General features: G+C 38.6%; 1 protein-coding gene across 1 annotated transcript in view; it reads left to right on the forward strand.

Moving 5' to 3' along the window:
- Window positions 1-7,889: 7,889 nt before the first annotated feature.
- Window positions 7,890-24,854, forward strand: part of LRP12 (LDL receptor related protein 12) — a 35,408-nt gene continuing 18,443 nt past the window's right edge. The window contains exon 1 of the mRNA XM_070942064.1: window positions 7,890-7,968. Coding sequence (XP_070798165.1) covers window positions 7,890-7,968 — 79 coding nt within the window. The remainder of the gene's footprint in view (window positions 7,969-24,854) is intronic.

Genomic DNA, 24,854 nt, shown 5'->3' on the forward strand with positions numbered 1-24,854 from the left:
CAAGTATAAAAAGGAAATCAAACACAAAAATGTTATTTGCTTATACTCTGCCCATCACAAGATTTTATTTCTCTTTTACTTCACCACCATCAAATAATACAGTCCTTTTTAAGACTAATTTTCCTTGATTTCAGTAATACCCAGAAGACCCTAGAAAATAGAATGGGATCCACTGATAGACCTCCTTATGATTTGCATATCCAGGGTTTAAATTACCATAATGCAGTCTTTATCAACCTGAGGATTCTTGAAATAATTTTCAGGTCTCAGGGACCATCTGCATAAAAATTGCAATACATACACACACACACACCAAAACATCATGGTGCAACTCTCTTCTAACTTAAACAATCTGTGTTTTACAATATTTATAACAACAGCCAAGTGGCAGGCAGTTGTGCATACAATTTTTCACTATTGTGTTAGTAATATGTAGTGCACAAAGACACAAAAAACAAATAATTATTTGCTGACTTCATGCAGAATCCTTAGCAATCCCCCTTGGATCTTTACAGTTCTAAGGAACCCTCCACTAAGAAACCTTCTGTGACAGAATCCCCAATCTGTCTCAGTGACTGTTTTTTTCATTTCTACATCTACATTATCACATAGAATGAATCATGTTCTAGCCCCTAATTTGTAACATTTCAATCAGAATTATGATGGAAGGGAAGGGAAGAGAGAAGAGAAGAGAAGAGAAGAGAAGAGAAGAGAAGAGAAGAGAAGAGAAGAGAAGAGAAGAGAAGAGAAGAGAAGAGAAGAGAAGAGAATTTTGAGATCCATTTTAGTAATTCCTCTGTGTTTTAATACCACTTTAAGATTAGAAGATGGTTGGTTTATCATCTAAATTTTGGAGCTAAAAGTAATCCATTTTCCATCAAAATTAACTCTACTAGTATTTTGAATACCAGAGTTTCCAAAAAGATTAAAATTTTTACCAAGGAGCTGAGTTACCCACTGAAGAGCTACAATCAGTACAATATGAAAATGCTAATTCTGATCAAGCAACAATTTCAGGATGAGATTTGCAACAGGAAGAGAACCAGCTTTACCAATATAAGCTCTAAGAAATTCAGTTGAAACCAGTTAAACCAAGGTCTCTCATTTCAACTGTTTCCATAAAAATATGTTGTGGTCACATTGCAAATCTGCATATCATATTCATTTAATGAGCAGTCTTTATTTGCTTCAGTTTTGTATAGCAGCTGTGAATCATTAAAGGTGTTTGCATCATTAACTAGGACCTGAAAATGCAGACTTAAGTGATATATGCATGTAAAAACTTGAAAAGTATAGCGTGGGAGTGATGTTTAGAGACAAAAATGTTAATTATGTCCCACAATTGTGATTCCAGAGATTACAGTGAACTAATATCTAAATTTTTTTGGTCCATCTGATCTGACAAAATTACAAAAAAAGAAAAAAACAGTTTATCTTACTTCATAAAATGAGACTCACATTTAGAATATATAGACACTTACCAGTACAAGATCTATAAAGATGCTTAGACCTTTCTTTCAATCTAAGTTCAAATACAACTTTAACTGTGGTCTGGATCTGATACCAACTCTTATCCTATCTTTAGTACAGGTAGTCTTCGACATAAAACTGTTCACTTAATGACCATTCAAAGTTACAATGGCACTGAAAAAGGTGACTTATGACCATTTTTTCACACATACGACCGTTGCAGCATCCCCATGGTCATGTGATTTACATTTGGATGTTTGACAACTGACCACATTTATGGCAGTTACAGCATTCCAGGGTCATGTGATCACCTTCTGACAAGCAAAGTCAGTGGGGAAGCCAGATTCACTTAACAACCGTGTTACCCATTTAACAACTGCAGTGATTCATTTAACTAATGTGGCAAGAAAAGTCATAAAATAGAGCAAAACTCACTTAACAAATTTCTCACTTAGCAACATATGCTTTGGGCTCAATTGCGGTCGTAAATTGAGGACTACCTGTAGTAGCTTCCATGTTTCTTCAATGTTGCAAGACCTTTTAGGAATACATTTACCAGTCTTTATCTTTATTCTAAATAACTTCATTTATTGCGTCTTGGCCAGAGTTTAATTGACATCAGAAGTTAAAACTCTTCTGAACTGTGCTGGTTCAGCAAGCACCTTCCTTTGTTGTTCTTAGCATTTCTATTGAGGATTGTACTTCGTTCGGCTTGATTAATTCTCTAAGTATTCACCATTATTAAACCCCTTTTCATTTTGGTTATTTGTGTGCTTTCTGTAAGACTAAATTAGTCAAATATATGTAAATAAAAGCCCATCACTTATTTTTAAAAGGAAATGTTTTTACTACAAATAAACAACGTTCTTCATAGGAACTTTTTCTTACACTATTTTATTTTTAGAAATAGAAATTCATAAGAGTTACGATCTCCTGTTGGCAGTCTTTTATACAGAAACAGATAATTCACTTCCTAGTCTTTGGATAAAATCCAAGATCAGTAGACTGATCTTTCCCCATCTTGTTCTTGGTTCTAAAAACCACAAAGGAAAACCTACCACTAGCCATCAGCTTTGCTGTTTCCATCCCAGTCAGCCACAGACCAAAACAATTCAGTACAAATCTGCTAAGCCAATATTTCTAACAATGCATATTTAAGAATGTTTATGGAGATTCTCAATCATCCTGCTCATGGTTGTCCCAAAGGTATATTTCAAAAGGCAACTGGACTTACTTTCTTTTTTCCTTTAAAAGCATTTTGCTTCTCATCCAAGAAGCTTCTTCAGTTCTGTCTGAATAGTGAGGAATAAAAGGATTTATATTCTTTGCAGTCATCTGGTCATTAGCACTCTGAAAGTTGGTCATTAGTCCCAAGTTGTTGTGGCCACTTGGGAATTTATCTGTACACTCAGGGTCACCTGAATCAGAGTGCAGATGGGTCTGGAATCTTCTTGGGACTGCTGAAAGGACTGTGTTGTAGACAGAAGATAGGTGATGTCATATTCCTCCCTGTCTGTTGAGAGAGGACTGTTCAATTTTAATGTGGAAGGCTTCTTTGATTCTTCTTTCAAACCAGTAGTACTCTCTGTCCAGATTGTGGAGTTTGCTGTCTTCAAAAAAAAAGTGATCTTTCTGTCAGATGCAGGTGGATTGCTGAATCTTGTCTTGATGGGTTTGTTCTTCTATGTTGTGTGATGCAATTGTGAAGTGGTTGTTTTGTTTCCCCAATGTGAAGATCTGCAATTCGACATTGCAGATCTGTACATTTGGGATATGAACTGCAGATTGTTCTGTTTCATCCTGGGCTATAACATACACATTCTTAGCAAAACTGCTAAGTTTATAAATAAGGTGAGAATCCATTATATGGAACAGATCAGAGTATCATGTAAAGGCAATGTATTTATCTGAATGTTGATTCTTTGTGTTTAGCATATATCTATTTTATTACTGCTTTTTCTTTTACCTATTTTATCCTGGAAATAGATCTTGTATTTTACCTTTATTTTTTTTTAATATGGCCGTAAAGCTAATCAATCAATAAACTACTTAACACATATCAATGTATTCCTATTTTACTTTAAAATATTGCACAGAGATTAAGCACAACTTTATAATTTGATTCTATTTTGAGAACTAGCTGTATCTCTTATACATGGTAATTAACTAAAACCTCCTTTTTATCAACATAAATCTTTGCCTGAAAAATCTAGGGCAAAGATCTTGCACTCAGTGGTATATAAGACCAATTGGATTTTATAAGTGGTAGAAGGAGAAATATCCTTCAGCAAAGTACTGTATTTCTAATGCAGACAAGATATAATAAATGTTGTGAAAGCTACAACCTCAAGGTTTCCTCAAGGCTGTTTGAGACCTCTTGTGTCCTGTTTCTTGTAGACTGACATGGGGGCCCTAAAGGCCTTCTAAACACCCAATTTTTATGAATAGAATAGAATAGAATTTTTTATTGGCCAAGTGTGATTGGACACACAAGGAATTTGTCTTGGTGCATATGCTCTCAGTGTACATAAAAGAAAATATATGTTCATCAAGAATCATAAGGTACAATGTTGTTATTGTAAAGAAACTGTCAAAAGAGGGGAAATCCTTACTGTTAAATTCGGTGAGCATAGGAATGAGAGAGGCAATTTACAAAACTCTGCAGGGCCATAACACTTATATTTATTTTCCTTATCAGATGAACATTTCTTGCCCTGATATAGAAAGCTTAAGAGAAAAGGAAGCCTTCTCTGAATTAATAGTTAAGGCACCAGTAGTAGTTCTTGAAGCATTTGAATCAACGTATAGGCCTGAGGTGGCAGAAACTGCTTGAATCAAAGGATTCTTCCAAGTGCTTACATTGAACTGATCTCATGAAGTCAGAAACCTAGATAAGGATTATCCTTCTCACCACCACTACCATCTCCCTTACCTAATAATTAATCTTAATGGACATGCTGGTTATCCGAAGTAGGAAACATGGTTAACTTAAAACCTGATCAGATTGCTCCAGACAGACTAGACATTAAAAAAAACTTCCCTGTAAAACTGATTTGTATATTTGCTTACAGGCCTTTGGTGAGGGAGAAGGAAACTGACTCTTTATATTGTCACTCTTGGCATCTTTTACCTTTATTTTATATGGTTGATTTTATTGTGATTTCTTTGATTGTTTTAAGCCACACACACATAGAATAGAAAAACAGAATTGGAAGGGACCTTGGAGGTCTTCTAGTCCAACCCTCTGCTTAGGCAGGAAACCCTATACCACAAATGGTGATTCAACCTCTTCTTAAAAATTTCCAGTGTTGGAGCATTCACAACTTCTGGAGGCAAGTTGTTCCACTTATTAATTGTTCTGTCAGGAAATTTCTCCTTAGTTCTAAGTTGCTTCTCTCCTTGATTAGTTTCCACCCATTGCTTCTTGTCCTACCCTCAGGTGCTTTGGAGAATAGCTTGACTCCCTCTTCTTTGTGGCAACCCCTGAGATATTGGAACACTGCTATTATGCCTCCCCTAGTCCTTCTTTTCATTGAACTAGACATACCCAGTTCTTGCAACCATTCTTCATACTTTAGCCTCCAGTCCCCTAACCATCTTTGTTGCTCTTCTCTGCACTCTTTCTAGAGTCTCAACATCTTTTTTACATCATGGTGACCAAAACTGAATGCAGTATTCCAAGTGTGGCCTTACCAAGGAATTTATAAAGTGGTATTAACACTTCATGTGAACTTAATTCTATCCCTTTGTTTATGCAGCCTAGAAACTGTGTTAGCTTTTTTGGCAGCTGCTGTACATTGCTGGCTCATATTTAAATGGTTGTCCACTAGGACTCCAAGATCCCTCTCACAGTTACTATTGAGCAAGGTACCACATATACCGTACCTGTGCATTTTGTTTTTCTTGCCTAAATGTAGAACCTTACTTTTTTCACCATTGGATTTCATTTTGTTAGATAGCGCCCAATTATCAAATCTGTCAAGATCCTTCTGTATCTTAAGCCTATCTTCCAGAGTGTTGGCTATTCCCGCCAGCTTGGTGTCATCTGCAAATTTGATGAGATCCCCGTCTACCCCCTCTTCCAAGTCATATAGTTGTGAGTCAGGCAGCAAACAAGTTTACATAATAATAATATAGTAAAATATATATTAAAGAGCAGGTTTAATTGGCAATATCCAAAACTTTTTAAAAAAATCTTGGATAAAATCACCTTGTAGTGACTAGAGGTTCTTTTATCAGCTAAATTCTGGATATTAGTAGGACTTATCTAAGTAATTCCATACATGGTGTGTTTTAATAAAAGAAAAACTTGTTATTTACTGAGCTCCCAGTAATGAAAGTCAGGAGCATACAGCAACACTGAATCAGCACTGCTATACAAAGTAGGTGAATGGGGAGTGTGGCAACTGACAAGTAGTCACAGTAAGCAAAATTAAATTCTAACACAGGAGGTTTGATCTGTATAACCTATACTTACGTATTCTACTCCCCAAAGAATGCTTTACACAGGAATGACACACTCAGACAGGGAAGTTAACGGTAAAGATTTTATTTATTTATAAGGTGGTCCTCAACTTACAAGTTTGTCTAGTGACCGTTCAGTTACAATACTGAAACAAGTGACTTATGACCCTTGTTTCCCCATGGTCACAAGCAGCATCCCCATGATCACACAGTCAAAATTCGGACGCTTAGCAACTGACTCATATTTATGACAGATTGCAGTGATCTGGGGTCATGTGATCACCTTTTGCAACCTTTATGGAGATTCTCAGTCAACCAGGTCATGGTTGTCCCAAAGGTGCTTTTTCAAGAGGCAACTGGACTTACTAGTTTTTCCTTTAAGACAATTCACTTCTCATCAGTGGTGAAATCCAAGTTCTTTTACTACCAGTTCTGTGGGCGTGGCTTGGTGGGCGTGGTGTGGCTTGGTAGGCATGGCAAGGGAAGGATACTGCAAAATCTTCATTTCCACTCCAAGGAAAGAATACTGCAAAATCCCCATTCCCTCCCCACTCCTGAGGGAAGGATATTGCAAAATCTCCATTCCCACCCCACTCTGGGGCCAGCCAGAGGTGGTATTTGCCGGTTGTCCAAACTACTCAAAATTTCCGCTACAGTTCTCCAGAACCTGTCAGAACCTGCTGGATTTCACCCCTGCTTCTCATCCAAGCAGCTTCTTCAGCTCTTGACTGGATGGTGGGGAATGGAAGGATATATATATATGCTCCTTGTATATGACAAGTTGTCTGCAAGGAGTATATATCCTTCCATTTCCCACCATCCAGTCAGAGCTGAAGAAGCTTCTTGGATGAGAAGCAAAATATCTTCAAAGAAAAACCAGAAAGCCCAGTTGCCTCTTGAAAAAGCACCTTTGGGACTTTTGCAACCTTCTCACAAGCAAAGTCAAATAGAGAAGCCACATTCACTTAACAACCAGGTCGCCAACTTAACCACTGCAATGATTCGCTTAACAACAAGGTCGTAAAATGGGGGGAAATTCACTTAACAAATGTCTCCCTCAGCAACAGAAATGTTGGGCTGCATTGGGATAAACTACAGCTTATAATAAATTACAGCTACCTGTAGTTTATTATATAGCAAATTTGGAGGCTCCCTCAGTGAGCGATTCTTCAGCTTTTGGGAAGCTGCTTCAAAGTATTTCCTACGACCTGGGGACAATAGATGGGCCGGGGGAGGAAGGATGGCGGAGGCTGAAATCCAAGCCATCTGGAAGGAACCGGGAGGGGAAAGGCTGTCCCACAAAGGAAGCCCGGGACTCCCTTCCCAGGAGCAGCGCCCGAATGCAGAAGCGCGGGAACAGCATGGCACGCCTGCCCTCCACAACGCATCTCCGGGTGGAAGGGAAGGTCCAGGGCTGGCACCTCGGGCACCACCCCCGGTGAGGCGGCTGAACTGAGAACCCAGACATCCAGACACGCGCCCTCCCAGTCGTTCGCCGGCCGAAGCCTCCTGCCGGCTGCTGCCTCTGCTCCTCCTCCGGGGTTGGGGGGTGGGGAGAAAAAAACTGAGGTTTCCCCGCCCCGGCCAGCCCTTTAGAGAGGCAGCTGCTCGGCTTTTTGGTCATGCGCAGTTGCGCCGGGGGAAAAAAAGCCCCTCCCGTCCCTGTCGGAGAGCGCTCCGGAGACAGGCGAGGAAGCCGAAGAAGCCGGCGGAGGGGGGGAGCAGCAGTAGAGGCAACGGCGGGCGGCTCATGGCTCCCGGAGGCTGAGCGGGAGAAGGAGGAGGGGGAGGAGGAGGAGGAGGAGGGCGGGGCGCGCGCGCGGAGCGGCGGAGGGGGGGGCTCTTCCCCAGCCAGGCGACGGCGAGGCCCTCCCGCTGCGGGGCTCGCGACGCAACTCCGGCTGGTCTCCTCCTCCGCCTCCTCCTCCCCCCTCCCTCCCCCGCGCGGCGGTGTTATGGCCTCTTGCTGGGGCGCGGAAGGGTCCCTTGCTTGGAGGTCAGCGCAGCTCCTGCTCCTCATCGCCTCCTGTTGCGGTAGGTGATGTCCGCTTTGTGTCCCGCCCGGGAAGCCGGGCTATCGCTGGACGAAACGCCGCTTCTCTTTCGGGGTCCTCCCTCCCTCCCTCCCTCCCTCCAAGCCGGCGGGACGAGACTTCCTGGCCCGGCTTTTGTTTCCGAGGAAGTCTGGGGCGGCGGCGGGCGGCCCTGCCTTTCGTCTCCCCCCCCCGTCCCCCTGTCTTGCCGGGCCGTCCCCGACTTTTCCCAGGAAGGATGGTTTTCGCCGGGAATGAGTCAAAAAAGCCTCCTGGGGTTTTAAAGCAGGGCCTGGCCGCGCTGGAAGATTGCCCTTCTTCTTCTTCTTCTTGCTCCCCCTCTCCCCCTTTGAAATGGGGAATTGGGCTGTCAAGAGATGCCAGCCGTCCATTGTTGGTGCGGAGACAATGGGAGGACCCCTGAAACTTCGGGTATGGGGGGGGTGTCTTGGTGCTACTCTCCCCCCCCCCGACCTCTGTTTTCTTTAACAGATTTTCATGAACCGCCAAGCGCCTTCATCCCATTTCTGTCAGCAATTACAATGCAGTACCGGAAACGTCTCTTTGGTGCCGGTGAAGTTCAATGGAAGTTAAATCTAGAAGTGTATCTAGAGCACCAGCCTTGGCAGCCTATTTTAAGATCATTTTTATATAATTCCTTCCCTGAGTGGCCGAATTTCCTCAGATTTTTTTTTTAAAGATATATATATATATTCTTGGGGGGGGGTGGGGGATGCTAAATGTCAAATCATTTTATTTATTTATTTATTTATTTATTTATTTATTTATTTATTTGCATCCTGAAAATAGAGTGGCTGTTTTTAGTTTTAGAATTCTGCCTGGGAGGCTTATAAATGATCTCTTAAAAATTCCCCGGTTCTGCATCTTCTGAAATAGATGATTGGTATTTGGCAGGAATAGACTTGGGGTGTTTTACAGGTTCTGCAACAGGAAGCTGCTTTCTGCTAACAGTTTTCAGAGCAACATTTTCAGCACTGTGCTTGGGAAGAAAGTTGATACTATATTTGTGAGGGTGGTCTCAAGGGAAGTGGCTCTTCAACACAACTTGGCTAAATGTTGAATTGCAGTTTTTAAGTAACACTACAGTCTAATAGATTGTAACGGGTAAACAGCAGGTATGGCTTGAACCTTTGGAGGAAGAATTGATTTCTGTTATTAGGAAGTCAAAGGAAATAGGTTTCAAAGCATGGCCTTTCTGTCAAGACTGCTTTCACCCAGAGATCTGGTGTAAAAGATTACATCAAATAATATAAAGACTATACTCTTATCTGAGTTTTTGGGCATCCTGTTTTTTTCTCTTTATGAATAATAGCACATAATTTAAATCTCAGGTTTCCAGAGTGTAATTTGTGCCTTTACAGAATAGAACTGTATATTAATTGATTGCTATAACAGTTAACATGTTAGTTTTCCACTGTGTAAAATCTGTATCCTTCCAGGGAATGTAATCTATATCCTGAGATATTTTCTTTTATTTTGCAACTTAATTACCTCAAGATGATAAGACAAATAACCTTGAGTGCAAGAAATGGGATAGAAACTGGAAATTAATAGATAATTATTTCCCCCTGGGTCCATGCATCACAGTAAGCCATGGTTAGCTTTAAACATGTTCTGTTGAAATAGAAGAGTTCACTTACTATATTAAGCCAAAAGTAAGTAACCACATTATGAATTAATGTGATACGTAGATTCAATCTTATCTATCACTTTCTTGAAGCCAGAAGCCATAGACCAATACATTTAATTGGTGGATTGCTGCCAAAATACATAAAATCAGCTTCCTCAACATGGTACAAACCAGATTCATTGAACTCAATCCTGTTAATTCCTAGGCAGTAAATTGGGGAAATCTGGCCTAGAATTTTGAGTAAGACTGCTGCTTACTAGAATTTAATATACGCTAAATATAAAACTAATGTTCTTTGATTAGTTGAAAGTTGTTTCTGCTGTTTCACTAACAGCTAAAAACATTGATATATTGAACTATAATATTCATCATGCTTATATTTATTTTAATGCTATAGATTACACATAAACATCCTTTGATGTCCTTTGAAAAATTCTATTTTAGAAGGCATTTATTTTGTTCTCAAAGAAGGATGAATATTAATATTTTAGTGTTCTTAATTTCCAATATTTCTGCTTTAAAACTAGAGAGGGGGCGAACTTTTTCTGTGCTTTAATCATCAGTATGAAGTTTTTGGCTGCCTTTAAAACATTTTTATGCAGTACATAAATATTTCTATTACTGTAGTTTACCAACTGATTAAAAGTAAAGGGTGTATTGTATGTGGTTGGCTTTGCCCTCTGCTTTTTAGGACTGCCAAAGTCTGGGGAAGTGGAAATAGTGGGCCTCTTGTTTACAAATTTGCAAAAGATCTTATGTATTTACATGTCTAAATTGGTTTAAAAATAATTACTTCTTCTCAAAAAACACTTGTGTTTATAGTAAGCTCTCTAAAGGGCAAGTCTGTAAGTATCTCTTAATCTCTTTGTTTCTATTTATTAAAAAAAATATATGAAAGCATTCTTACTGTTAAATCCAACCTTGCATATTTCTGCAAATGATTCCCCCCCCCCTTTACAGGGTACATATTGTGAAACTTTGGTTTATTCTCCACAAAATAATTAATGTAATTGGCAGATCAAAAGGAATCTTAATAACTGTATTATGTTGTTCAAATAATGGGTGAACCATAAATCATACAATTAGAATTTCGGGGGTCGGGGGGAATTGTAGGGGTAATATTTGAGTAGAGAAACATTGTAGTCAATAATACCAACTCTCAAAATTAAGAACCAAAAGAACATGTACATAAAGTGGGAATAATTTCATGAGACAAAATAGATGTTAGAAAATTAGAAAAAAGAGGGAAGCAACATTAGCCCAAAATACTTAGCAATGTTCACCAGTTACAAAGACCAAAATCATAATCTTAATATAGACATCATCAATAAGTAGGTTATCAACTATTTGTCTTTCTGGAAGTAGATAATGAAAGTTTTAGGTTCTCTGCAGCGTTGAATACAAGCAGTATATGATGGCATTGTTGTTGAGCTGAGTTTTATTTTAACTCTGAATAAGCTAGCAGAATGATTAATGACACATCAACATGTATTTATTGTTTCACATGATCTTACTCAGAAGTAGTTATTCTGATCTAGACTGTAGATAAAAATATCCAAGGTTTCCTAATTTTATACTAGTAGTACATCTAGTAGTACACCAAGCCGCTCTTTCTTTCAAAAACTTACTATCTAGGTTGCTTTCTCATTTTATTGATCCAAACATTCCTTAATACAATGAAACCTTGTTTATGGAGTTCAACATGATGAATTTCACAAGCAGTGAAATGTCATAAAATGATGCATGATGGGAATATTACCCAGACAACATAAATTACATGGTGTTGGTGGTCTCCAGTTTAACATTCGTGAGTAAAAAACATCCCCTCCTTTAAACAAGGTTTAACAATAGTCTTTGGTAAATATCCAAGAATGTAAATCTTTTCTTGAAGATTACATTATATGCTTCTATTAAAAGGTTTGCTATGAACCCTTAAGATAAAGAAGTGAGATCCCTTCTTACTTAACTTTATAAACCTGTATTGCTTTTGCAGTAATAATTCTGATATATTTAATGTATTAGGTATCCTAACAATGATTAAAGCTAATTCTGAGTCACGCTTTTCAAACATTTTAGTCACTAGCATTGTAAATGACATATGCCACTTGTGAAACATTATGAGGAAGGATAGGTAGGTTGAAGAAAAGCTCAACAGCTGCTTTTGCTCCATGGCAATTCTAATTATGTCGTGCAATGTGCCAGAGATTGCATTAAATGCCTTTTCAAAGTTGTCTTGCTTTCAGTGCTGGTGTTCTTGATGCTAAACAATGGAACAGCATGATGGCACACTTCAGGCATGGCTATATGGGCCCAGTGTTCCCTTTCTTTAATGTTCTTTGTCCTCCTCTATTTCACAATACTTAATATGCACTGAACCTCTTTCAAATAATGAACTGTGAGCCTGTCATGCTTTTATCAATTCTTTTTGGCCATGAAAACCTGCTGTAAAGACTAAGAGCCTAGCTATAAACACAGTTAACATGAAAATTATCCTCAGAAATCTCAATAAAACTGCACGAAAGGTTATTTCTTTCAAGGCTTTCTATTTTAGATCACATATACATATGCTCTCTACATGGGGCTCCCCTTGAGGAGCACCCGGAGGCTCCAGCTGGTCCAGAACGCAGCAGCGCGGGTAGTGACGGGAGCAGCATGGCGCTCCCATGTAACACCGCTCCTGCGCGAGCTGCACTGGCTCCCAGTTGTCTTCCGGGTGCGCTTCAAGGTGTTGGTTATCACCTTTAAAGTGCTCCATGGCATAGGGCCTAGCTATCTTCGAGACCGCCTGCTGCTACCAACGACCTCCCATCGACCCGTGCGCTCCCACAGAGAGGGCCTCCTCGGGGTGCCATCAGCCAGACAATGTAGGCTGGTGACCCCCAGGGGGAGAGCCTTCTCTGTGGGGGCACCTACCCTCTGGAATCAGCTCCCCCCAGAGATACGGAGAATCCAAGACCTCAGTGCCTTCCGTCGCGCCCTAAAAACCCATTTATTTAAACAAGCCGGGCTGGCTTAAGATGAAATTTTTAACTGTTTTTTAAATGTTTTAAACGTTTTTAATTGGTAATGAGTTTTAATTGGGCCAAATTTATATATCTTTTAATTGTTTTTAATATTTGTTCTGCATGTTTTTTTTTTTAATCTGGCTGTACACCGCCCTGAGTCCTCAGGGAGAAGGGCGGTATAGAAATCCAATATAAAATAAATAAATAAATAAATATATGTTAGAGCTTGCATGGTTGCCTGTCATAAACAGAAGATCAAGATATAAAACTTCTTGCTGTTCACAAATAGTCTTTTTTTTCCTACTTACTCACAAAAATAGTAAGCAACTTTGGGGACATAGGTATACTATACATCAATTATCTCTTGGGCCTTTAGAGTATGTCTGCCAGGGCACAAACGAGCATGTGCACACAAAAACATCCTCCAATATAACCATGTAAATATGAATAAACATTTATACACCCTGCATTTCTCTAGAGAAAAAGAAAGATAAAATTGCCACGTTTTTCTCTTAAAGCCTGGAAAAATAAGAGCAGCAGTATTGTTCCTATTTTGGGGTTCCACTTTTTCCCCCCTCTACTATCTATCTAAACTTACCGCATTCAGTGTCCTCCTATTTTATACTTTTGTCTCTTCCTCATTTAAACCCTCTTCCTGTTCACTCTACAAATGGTTCTTCATGCTTGTTGCCCCGGCTAACCAAAATTTCAACTGAAGACACCATTTCAAGATAGCTTTCATTTTCCTAATGTATTGCTCTCTTGGGGATATAGCCATTTATAACTCGTGAACTAAGAAAGATCTGCTCCAACCTTGCAAAGCTACTAGGAATGTGCAGGATGTATAACTTGGAGTGGGAGGAGAGATTTGGTGAATGAAAGCCAACAAAATGCTTATAAATGCAAATATCTTATTACAGTTTCCTATAATGAATGTAATTAGAGTTTATAACCTTTTACACAGATATTCACCTAAAGGCGGGAAGAAACATCAAGAAAATATAATTGTTTTAAATAACAGATTTGCTATTGAATATTTAATTCTGCACGGATGAAAGATAGAAATCAAGAATAACATAGTATTTTGATAAAGCTTAACCACAGGTAGTCTTCAACTTATGACCACAATGGAGCCCAACATTTATGCTGCTAAGTGAGAAATTTGTTAAGTGAGTTTTGCCCCATTTTATGATCTTTCTTGCCACATTTGTTAAGCGAATCATTGCACTGGTTAAATTAGTAACACGGTTGTTATGTGAATCTGGCTTCCCCATTGAGTTTGCTTGTCAGAAGATTACAAAAGATGATCAGGACACTGCACAGGACTCATAAATGTAAGTCAGTGGTCAAGCTCCAAATGTAAATCATGTGCCCATGGTGATGCTACAGGTCAGTGGTGGGTTGCCCCCGGTTCATACTGGTTCACAAGAACCAGTAGTAAAACTGGCGGGAGGCTCCACCCACTGACCCGGATATGATCAGGAAGCTTCTGCGCATCAGAAGCTTCACTCAGAAGTGCAGAAGCATGCGCAACCCCGTTGCGAACCGCTAGTAAAGGTAAGTAGAACCCACCCCTGCTACAAGTGTGTCATATGCGTGAATAATGGTCATAAATCACTTTTTTCAGTGGTGTAACTTCGAACAGTCACTAAACGAACTGTTGTAAGTCAAGGACTACCTGTATATTACCTAGTTAAAAGTACAACTTTTTACAGCACGAATGGAGTCAAAACTGTTTTGATTGACATCTACTTTGTTGTTCTTGATTGGCAAATTTTTGAGGAAAGAAATTTTACAATTTCTTTAAATTTCAAAACACCTAAACATATTACAAATTATTAATTATAAATCAAATTCTTCAAACTCTAAGAGACTGTGATAAAATGAGAAGGTACATCAGAGATCATTTAGTCCAATGTTTTGCAGATATAAATTGCCAACCTGCCTTGACTTACGTATCACAAGTGATTAGTAATAAAACTATTGCTATTTTTTCCCTTTAAAAGAAAAAAGAAAACATCTTAAATGGCTTACAGATTTCTTTTTCAACTTTCTACTGTTTGGCAACACTCTTTTCTATATAAGACTTTGCTTAATCTTAGGCATGGAATGCCTGTACTTCCAGTATCTGAAACTAGCATAATCCAAAAGAATCTAGGCTATCCTTCTTGTAGAAACTTGTTTTTCTTTGTTAGCTGTGATTAGTGTTAAGAATTTGGATAAATACAACCCAAAACTGAAAACATTTCCCACTTTTTCTTAAGTGTTCCTCAGTGTTCCTAATTTGATATATATAGTTTGCATATTAATATATAAAGTATTCTGTAGACCTAAAAACTGTCTATGGACAGAATCTGTTTTTTTAAAAAAATTCAGATTTAAAAATATAATACCTCTGGGCATAACAAACTGGATAATTTGTTGTTAAATTGAATAATAGTAATTTTCATTCTGCATTGTAATAGAGGAGATATATTTCAGTTCTTCCCTCCTTAACAAAAGCAGCTGCTATAGTGGAGGATAATAGTAGCACATACATGACTTACTGTTCTTTCTGAAAGAGAAAATTGAGGCGTGCTTGAGGGCCGGTGTACTATGATTTTAGTTCGATAATTACAGTTTGTGTGGCAAGGTGTGGACAAAGGTTTCACTGAAATGCATCTTCGTCCAAATAGACAGTCTTAGTTAACAATTCAAGGACACATAATTTATTTAAAAGTAGTGCTTCATTGTACCAGCGTATCTAATGTATAGTTTACTTGAATGGATGTACTACAAAAGGTTCAAGGTCTGAAACTTTAAAAATGAAATATGTTTGTCCACGTATGGAAAAGAAAAAAAATACTGTCGTTCAGAAATTTAAATACCAGAACAGCAGTAGAAGAGAATAAGAATTAATGGTCATCTTTTATATTCACCTGAATGAAATGGTCAAAAGAAAAAGAAGATTTTTAGAAAATATCCTTGTAATGCATGATACCCAATCATTACTAAATTTGACATTTTCAGATGTTTTCTTATAAATTACACTGAGTTTCTGAAAGAAAAAGAAATAGATATTATGGGATATAGAATTCTTCAGTTGGGTCTGTCTGATACAGATGCCAATGTTTTCTACCTTTAATACCTAAATACAGACACCAAATCAATATTATATGCAGAGAGTATATACAAATGTTACACAGCATGTTACTATATGTTGGAAATTTAACATACTGAGCAAACATTTTAAAATAAACAGAATTGTATGCAGTGAATTTAACAAGTGCAGATTTTTAAGAGTGAAAAGTATTGCAAAGAGAAGAATAGAATTTTTAACAAGCTTAAACTTAAAATTGAGATAGTAAAAATGAATTGGAGAAATTGTAGGAGGAGTTTATACAAAAATATTCCCTATTGCTTTGCTTATTTAGTAAATTGAAAGGAAGTGAACTTTTGAAATAGTATGGTATGGTTTTTATTATGAAATAGGTGTCCAATGATATCCAAAGTTTTATAAAACATTTTTCTATAATAACATTATTAAGGATGCTGTTACCCCGTTTTCCCCAAAATAAGACATCCCCTGATAATAAGCCCAATCAGGCTTTTGAACACATGGCAATAAGGCCAAGCACTTATTTCAGGGTTCAAAAAAAATATAAGACAGGGTCTTATTTTCAGAAAAACACAGTAACTATTAAGCCTAGTGGGTATTGTAAGAATGGCAAAATTTGAAAAGATGGCACCTGGAATCAAAATTGGAGGCCAAAACAATAACAGTTTGAAATATAAACATGGCAACACTTCGTTGAAAGCAGAAAGACTTAGAAAAGCTCATTATGGAAGTTATAATGGGTTAAATGATGTTTTAAATATTAAGACAAAGTTAAGAGGCGGTGGTGAGGCCCCTCCTCAAGAAGCCCTTTCTGGACCCGGCTGTTTTGGCAAACTACCGTCCAGTCTCCAACCTTCACTTTGTGGCGAAGGTTGTTGAGAGTGTGGTGGTGTGACAGCTCCCTCAGCACCTGGATGAAACTGTCTATCTAGATCTGTTCCAGTCCGGCTTCAGGCCTGGGTACAGCACGGAAACGGCACTGGTTGCATTGGTTGATGATCTCTGGAGGGCTCGGGACAGGGGCTGCTCCTCTGTTTTGGTCCTATTAGACCTCTCAGCGGCTTTTGATACCATCGACCATGGCATCATGCTGCGCCAGCTGGAAGGGTTGGGAGTGGGAGGCACCGTTTTATGGTGGTTCTCCTCCTATCTCTCCAACTGGTCGCAGTCTTGTTGGCAGGGGGGCAGAGGTCGACCTCAAGGCACCTTGTTTGTGGGGTGCCGCAAGGGTCGGTCCTCTCGCCTCTCCTGTTCAACATTTATGTGAAGCCGCTGAGTGAGATCATCCATGGTTTTGGGGTGCAGTGCCATCTGTACGCTGATGACACTCAGCTGCACATCTCCACCCCAAACCACCCCAATGATGCCCTTGAAGTGATGTCCCGGTGCCTGGAGGCCGTGCGGGTCTGGATGGGGAGAAACAGGCTCCGACTCAACCCCTCCAAGACCGAGTGGCTGTGGTTGCCGGCGTCCCGATATAGCCAGCTGGTGCCATCGCTGGCTATTGGGGGCGAGTCATTGGCCCCCACGGAGAGGGCTCATAACTTGGGCATCCTCCTGGATGCACAGCTGTCTTTAGAAGAGCATATGACAGCCATGGCCAGGGGGGGCTTTTTATCAGGTTCGCCTAATACGCCAGTTGCGCCCCTTTCTGGATCGGGACTTCTTATGCACGGTCACTCATGCCCTTGTCATTTCCCGCCTGGACTACTGTAATGCTCTCTACATGGGGCTCCCCTTGAGGAGCACCCGGAGGCTCCAACTGATCCAGAATGCGGCCGTGCGGGTGATTGTGGGGGCGACATGGCGCTCCCATGTAACACCTCTCCTGCGCGAGCTGCACTGGCTTCCGGTGGTTTTCCGGGTGCGCTTCAAGGTATTGGTTCTCATCTTTAAAGCGCTGCATGGCTTAGGGCCTGGGTATCTATGAAACCACCTTCTGCCATCGATAACCTCCCACCAGCCAATACGCTCCTACAGAGAGGTCTCCTCAGGGTGCCGTCGGTCAAACAATGTCGACTGGTGGTCCCCAGGGGGAGAGCCTTCTCTGTGGGGGCACCCGCCCTCTGGAACGAGCTACCCCCAGGGATACGACTGATCCCGGACCTCCGTACTTTCCTCCGGGCCCTGAAGACTTTTCTATTTCAGCAAGCTGGGCTGGTTTAAAATTTTTAACTGGTTAATTTTATGGGTAAGGGGTTTTAAATTGGAGAAGCCAAATTGATTTAATTATGTTTTAAATTATTTTAATTTTCATATTGTATGTATTTTAATCTTGGCTGTTCACGCCCTGAGTCCTTCGGGAGAAGGGCGGTATAAACATTTAAATAATAATAATAACAACAACAACAACAACAACAACAACAACAATCTTAGTAAATTTTATAGCAAAGAAGTGAATTTGGCAGATAGTTTCCCCTTTTTTAGAACATGAGGATCCTGCAGAAGGAAAGAAAAAAAGGCAGAGAATATGAAAATTTAGACAAGGATTAGGACAGTTCAGTGAGAGCAAACCTCAAAATAGTTGAAACGATGATAATGCATAGATTTGAAGCTGGAAAAAGAAAAACAACATAGACACCTTTAAATTATCAGTTTGGAGATGGCTACTGAGAATAACATGGGCAGCAAGAAGAACCAGTTCCTCAATCCTGAACCAAATAAAGTCCAACTAATCTCTTGAGATGCTGATGAATAAACAAAAACTCATATGCTAAGTATGTAATACAAGCAGATGATTGTGCTTGCCAAGTTTGATGGAAGTAGAAAAGAAAGGAGACAACAGATAATTACTGGAATATATTTGAAAGAGCTACAAATCATTACTGGAAACAGGTAGGGATGGCAAATGTTCATCTATGACATCACAAGTAGTCAGATTATTATCCTACACAGAGGGAGTACTATAATGGAGGTCTAGCATTGAAGGGATCCAATACAATCTATGGGTTTAAGTTTTAAGGATTTTTATGTATAATTCATTCACTAAGTCTGTGTGGCTCAGCTGCCTTTTGACCCTGAAAAAGACTGGAATGGGGTAACATTCCTTTACATCTCCTCCCCTCTCAACCTTCTGGTTTAAACTCAAAATAAGAGTCTTATAAAGATATATGAATGAACGGGGTACAAGCTAAACTAAAGTTGTAAGATGTGTTTTAATGAGTTTCAAATTGGAACAGAAAATCAGTCAGCTTGAACAAGCTGTATGAGTTAGTTGTAGACAGCTGGATTAGATATAGCTTTGTGGGATTAAACTTTTGTACAATTATTCCATAATAATTTTACTGTGATTATTTTTGTGCATACGTTTTATGAATAATTTATGGCAGGCCTTGCCTAACCAAGAGTTATTTTAGGTGCATGCATTTCATGGACCAGGTGACAAAACCAGAGGCACATTTTCATACTGAGAAAATTAGACCAAGATCAGGGATAAATCTCCTTGAGTTGTTCATATATGGATCATGAGAAACAAAAACAATTGGTCTCACATCATCTTTGTAAAATGGCCTGTTGCTGATCTGTAAGTAGCAGTTATTAATTCCATATCTAATTTGTTCTTTAGAAATATTCTTTAGAAATATGGGAGTAGTTTATATAGGGTTTATATAGAGTTCTCAGTCTCCTATCAAATCACAGTTCAGTTTATTTACTGTATATCTTTCATCAAGGCACATAATTCAGAAAATAATTAAAACATCAGAATATAGATGGCAACTAATAATTATACATCTTTACATATTACAATTGAAAAAGCACAACAGCGTTCTTTATAAAAACTAATGTATAATCACTAAAACAATAAAAATAGCTAATATACATAGAACTTGATATTTTAGCAAAATATACAGTAGAATAATTCAAATACATTTTAAAGAAAATTATAAACATTAGAAAATCTTTTTTTTCCTGCTTGGCAGACATTTAGATTTTATAGTATTGTCCGGTGCAACAGGATTTTCTTTGGATTGCAATTTTCATATATTAAGGCTGTTAAAATTTCAAAACATCTGGAGGGAACCGGTTTTGCTTTTCTCTGGATTAGATATTTAAAGGTTGGTGATTTATAAAAAAATATCAGCATAAAATCTATCAAATTCCAGCCATACCAGTAAAATAACTAGGAAGCATTTAGTTCAGTTTTTCAAATTTGGCAACTTTTAAGATGTATGGCCTTAAATTCCCAGAATTCCCCTGGTGAATTCTGTGAATAGGAGGCCACACATTTACCAAGTGTTGAGGGCAGTAACAATAGTAACAGTCTGGCCATCATTCTGGTTTTATGAGGAGGTTCACCATGTATATACATAATGCAGAACTAACCAGTCATCATTTGATATATCACAGTGTGATACATGTGGAAAAAAGGATGGATTTTTAAGTTAACAAAATAAAACCCACAATTGTAACATTACAGTTTGTAATCTTCTCTGTCTGGCAAGACAAAACAAAAATCTGTTGGAAAGGATTGAGCCTTCTTCCGTCTAACCAGTTTACAATTCTAGAAGCCAAATGTCCGTGTTTGAAAATCTGACTTAACTGAGGAATTTTCTGTATAAATATTTATTTGGAATGCATTATCTGATTTGGAATAACATTGAATAATGAACAGAAAGGCAGCTGAGTAAATACTAACGATAAAAAGCAGGAGTGAATTGTTAATGCTGGGTGAAATATGAATCTAGAACTTTCTTGGGTCATTCTAATGGGTGGTTATGTTTGTTGGTATTTTGATATGGAAGGGCAAATATAATATTAATGTATAGGTAATCCTCTGCTTACAACCATAATTGGGCCTAGAATCCTAGTTGTTGAGCAAACCAATGATTAAGCAAGATGCCACTTAATTCCAGCTTCCCCAGTTGAGGTCATTAAGCAGCCATGTGAATCAATGGAATACTGGGAAGAGGGCATGGAACTCTTGAGTATGGTGCAGCAGGGAGAGGGCCCAGATTTCCTCCCCAGGCTCTCTCAAACCCCACCAGGATAATGATTGTATGAACAATGGCATCTGCTAGTGCTTTGCCAATTTGAGATCTGTTCTTTCAGTAAGCTGAGGAATTTCTTGGATTTCTTTAATTCCTCAGTGTACAGAGAAATGGATCACAATCTGGTGAAAAGCACTAGCAAATACCACTGGAAGGCTCAAAACATTGGTGTTCACTAGCGTTTTCCCCTCTGAATGGAAGCAATGCCTTCAGGGGTGGAATTCAGCCTATTCAGTCCGGTTCGGGCGAATCAGTTGCTCTGACGATTAGCTGAGAGTGAACCAGTTCAATCCGACCATCAGCTGGGCCCGCCCTCCTGCCCCTGCGCTATACCTACCTTTATTTCATTTGTTTGAAGCCTAGCTGATAAGCACGGCAGAGCAGATTGCCATGCCTCAGCTGTTTTTAGTGCTTTTAACACTGCTTTTAATGGCGTTTTCTAACAGGTTGTTACACTGGTTGAATCCCACCACTAAATGACATGCACTAAAATGCTAGTGAATACCAATCTTCTGAAAGCCTCAGCTCACTTACTAGCATTTTCCCTTCTGAAGAGGCAGAAACGATAGCATTTGCTAAAGCACTTGTGAACGCCAGCGAGACTCAGAATGATGGCGTTTGCTGGCATTTTCACCAAATTTGAAGTAGATTCCTCCAGTGTGTAGGAAGATTTTCCCTCCCTTGCAACCTGATGGTTTCCCCATTGACTTTCTGGAGAAGCCAGCAGAGAAGGTTGCAAATCGCGATCACATGGTTGCAGGGCACTTGGCAATTGATTGACAATGCAAACAGGTTGCCAAGCATATGAAATGTGATCATGTGAAGAAAGTGGCAGTGTGATGTGTTACAACTGCCAAAAGTGCTTTTTGGGCAGTTGTGACTGCAGGTCATAAGGCAAAAGCTACCTGTAAAAAAAGGTTTATTATAATAATAACCTGAGCCACCCTGAGTCCTGTGGAAATAGGGCGGCATACAAGTCCCAACAAATAAATAAGTAAATATTTATTAAAACTTGTTTTCTATCTAATTTTCATGGCTCTGGGCAGCTCACAACAATAAAATATAATATAGATAATATAGGGAAATTTACCAAGAAAGAGACAGAATTGCCTCCCTCTCCAAAAAGAAGGGAAAATGTTAAAGAAGCCTATCCTAGCTTGTAATATTGTCTGCCTGTGCCAGCTGTTAAGTTTGGCGGAAACCTTTAATTTCACAAAATGCAATAAAGGTTTTGTCTTCATTTCTACTGTTATAATTGGAAGCTTATATGATTTTTATTACTTTTTATTACTTAGCAGGCAAGAAGCAACTACATTGTTCCAAAATATTAAGATTGCCCATAAAAAGAAAATGAATCAGTATTTAAACATATTTTAAGGCAATTTGAATTATTGTTTCTATTGCTCTCTCTTTCCTTTAATATGTAGATTTTACAGAATGTGGTATTGTAGAAATCCGAAGTCCTATCCTGACTACCTAAATCAGGAATGGGAATTTTCTTATTCCAAGGCCATATTCTCACCACAGTAATACGTAAAGCCTGCTAAAGGTTCCTTCCTTCCTCCCTCCCTCCCTCCCTCCCGAATCTATAGATACAGTATTTCTAGAAACCAAAATTGAGTGTTTGCATCAGGATAGTTGAAACTGACTTTTCCTGGCTGCACAGCAGCTAACGTCATTGTCAAACTAAGAGTTTTTCTCCTAATCCACTGCCCTGTAAGCTTTATTGCATATTTATGGGAATGAAAACTTTTAGGCGGAAAAGCATATTTTAAGAAAGCAATCATATTATAATTTTTTTTTGCAAGTTCATTCACCATCTGTCTGTCTCAATCCTAAAACAGAAGCAATGGCAAAACGCTTCTGAAAAACCTTGCCTTTACCAGGGTCTTGTTCAAGTAGTCCTCAAGAGTCAACACTGACTAAAAGCCATGCATCTGTGCGCATGGCACACATTTTCACACAGAGACACAAGCTACAGGTAGTCCTCGACTTACGATCGCAATGGGTCTGTTGTTACGAACACAAATTTTCTGTTGTTTAGTGAGACATTTGTTAAGTGAGTTTTGCCCCATTTTACAACTTTTCTTTCCACAGTTGTTAAGTGAATCTCTGCAGTTGATAAGTTAGTAACCCGGTTGTTAAGTGAATCTGGCTTCCCCATTGACTTTGCTTGTCAGAAGGTCGCAAGTGGAGATCACATGACACCCCCTCCCAGACAATATAACAGTCATAAATATGAACCAGTTGCCAAGAATATCTGAATTTTGATCACATGATCATGGGGATGCTACAAAGGTCATAACTGTGAAAATTGGTCATCTTACATTTTTCAGTGCCAATGTAACTTTTGACCGATCACTAAAGGAACTGTTGTAAGTGAAGGATTACCTGTAATTGCACAGCAGCTAGAATTCATTGGCAAAATTTAAAAAGGAAGCTTTTTCCCCCAATCCACCACCTCCCCCTTCGCTTTATGCTAAAGGTATTTATGGAAAATGGAATATTTTATGGAGAAGTACATTTTAGGAAAGCAGTCATAATACTTTACAGTTTTTTCCATCTAGGTCTGTGATTCGGTTATATAGCTAAATATTTCTAAAGTAGCAGTCTTTTCATTGCAACAAACAATATTGTATCAGTCATGCTAATAAATACATGAAAAGGGTTACATTTCATTACCTTTAAGTTGAAGTTTACATTATACATTTCTCAGGGTAACACTTAATGCAGCTTGTGAATTGCATTGAGCAACTGTTGACAACTTTAAAAAAAGGTAATACAATATAAAATGTTGTTTTAAGTAATTGTTTACTGGGTTGAGAATGCTAAGAAAGCTAGCTAGTTTTCTGGAGGTTTAGAATCAACCAATGATGAACGAATTTTATTTCTTTTATAATACTTTTGCAGTATCTTTAAAGCTTCTGTCAATTATACTGAATAACTTTCAGTACAATATTGTGCAGTACATCCTGTTTATGAAACCTTGTTTATGTAAGTCAAAGATAATACAATATTCCCTGTAATGGACTGAGGATTATTTGTTTTCTTTCTAGCATCTCTTCCGATGTTAGTGATCATTTTGAGTAATTGCGTCAATTCTACATTACCCTTCCAAATGTTATTGCTCATTGCTATCTCAAAATTTCTCCCTTTATATCACTTATATAAAAAGCTGCTATTTTGTTACAGTTTCTGTTTATCATGATTTATTTATGAGCAGCTAACACTGTAATGTTTTTGCTTTTAAATTTGCTCATGAAAATTTTTGAAAGTTAACTGAGAATTTACATTTCTTTAACTAAAACACCTCAAATTCCTTTAGATTTGAACCAGGTTTTTAGCTAAATTGTACTGTTTTTTCCCCCTTATATCTGATTTTCCCAGCATACTACTTTGAGTGAAGAACCACTACATCTGCCAACAGCTGCTCAAAATCTCTCACCATGTAGTCATGAAATGAGGACAGCTTTAATCCAACTCAGTTCTTTCATCATTCATCTTATACTCTTCCCTCCTCCCCCCCCCAAATAATTCTGTCCTGGGGAGGTTGTAAGTCTCAAGCAGTTGGTGGGGGGTTTAGAAGACCAAAAGTTCTCAAAAGGTTTAGAAGGGTATTATATTTCATCTGTTTTACTAGAAAGTGCTTTCTTTATGCCTCCCTTTTTTTAAAAAAGATTTTTTAAGATTTACATAATGTACTATGCAGTAATGTTGGACAGAAGGACCAATGTTGAAGTCCAGTTTGCTAGAGATTTCAGTCTGCAGTTTCAGACAGAATACAGAAATTCGTAAATACTTGGAGTGTGCCATGGGGTCCTTTTTTGGCACAGGATAAAAAGATTGAAGCAAATGTTTTCTCCGTAACTATAATAAGTATATAATGGTCAAACGAACATCCCCTCACATTCATGCATGTAATAAAAGAACATTAACAAAAGGGGAAATTCAGAAGTTGGTGTTCTTTTTCCTCAAAAGGCAATTGGACTTCCCTTTTTTTTTTCCTTTGAAAACATTTTTCTTCTCATCCAAGAAGCTTCTTGAAATTCTTCCTGAAAAACTGAAGAAGCTTCTTGGATCAGAAGTGAATCATTTTCAAAGAAAAAAAACCCAATGAAGTCTAGCTGCCTTTTGAGGGGGGGGAGT

The sequence above is a fragment of the Pituophis catenifer genome, unplaced genomic scaffold (genome assembly GCF_029215685.1).
Source record: "Pituophis catenifer annectens isolate HBS135680 unplaced genomic scaffold, rPitCat1.0.hap2 SCAF_3, whole genome shotgun sequence".
In the NCBI taxonomy this organism is placed as follows: Eukaryota; Metazoa; Chordata; class Lepidosauria; order Squamata; family Colubridae; genus Pituophis; species Pituophis catenifer.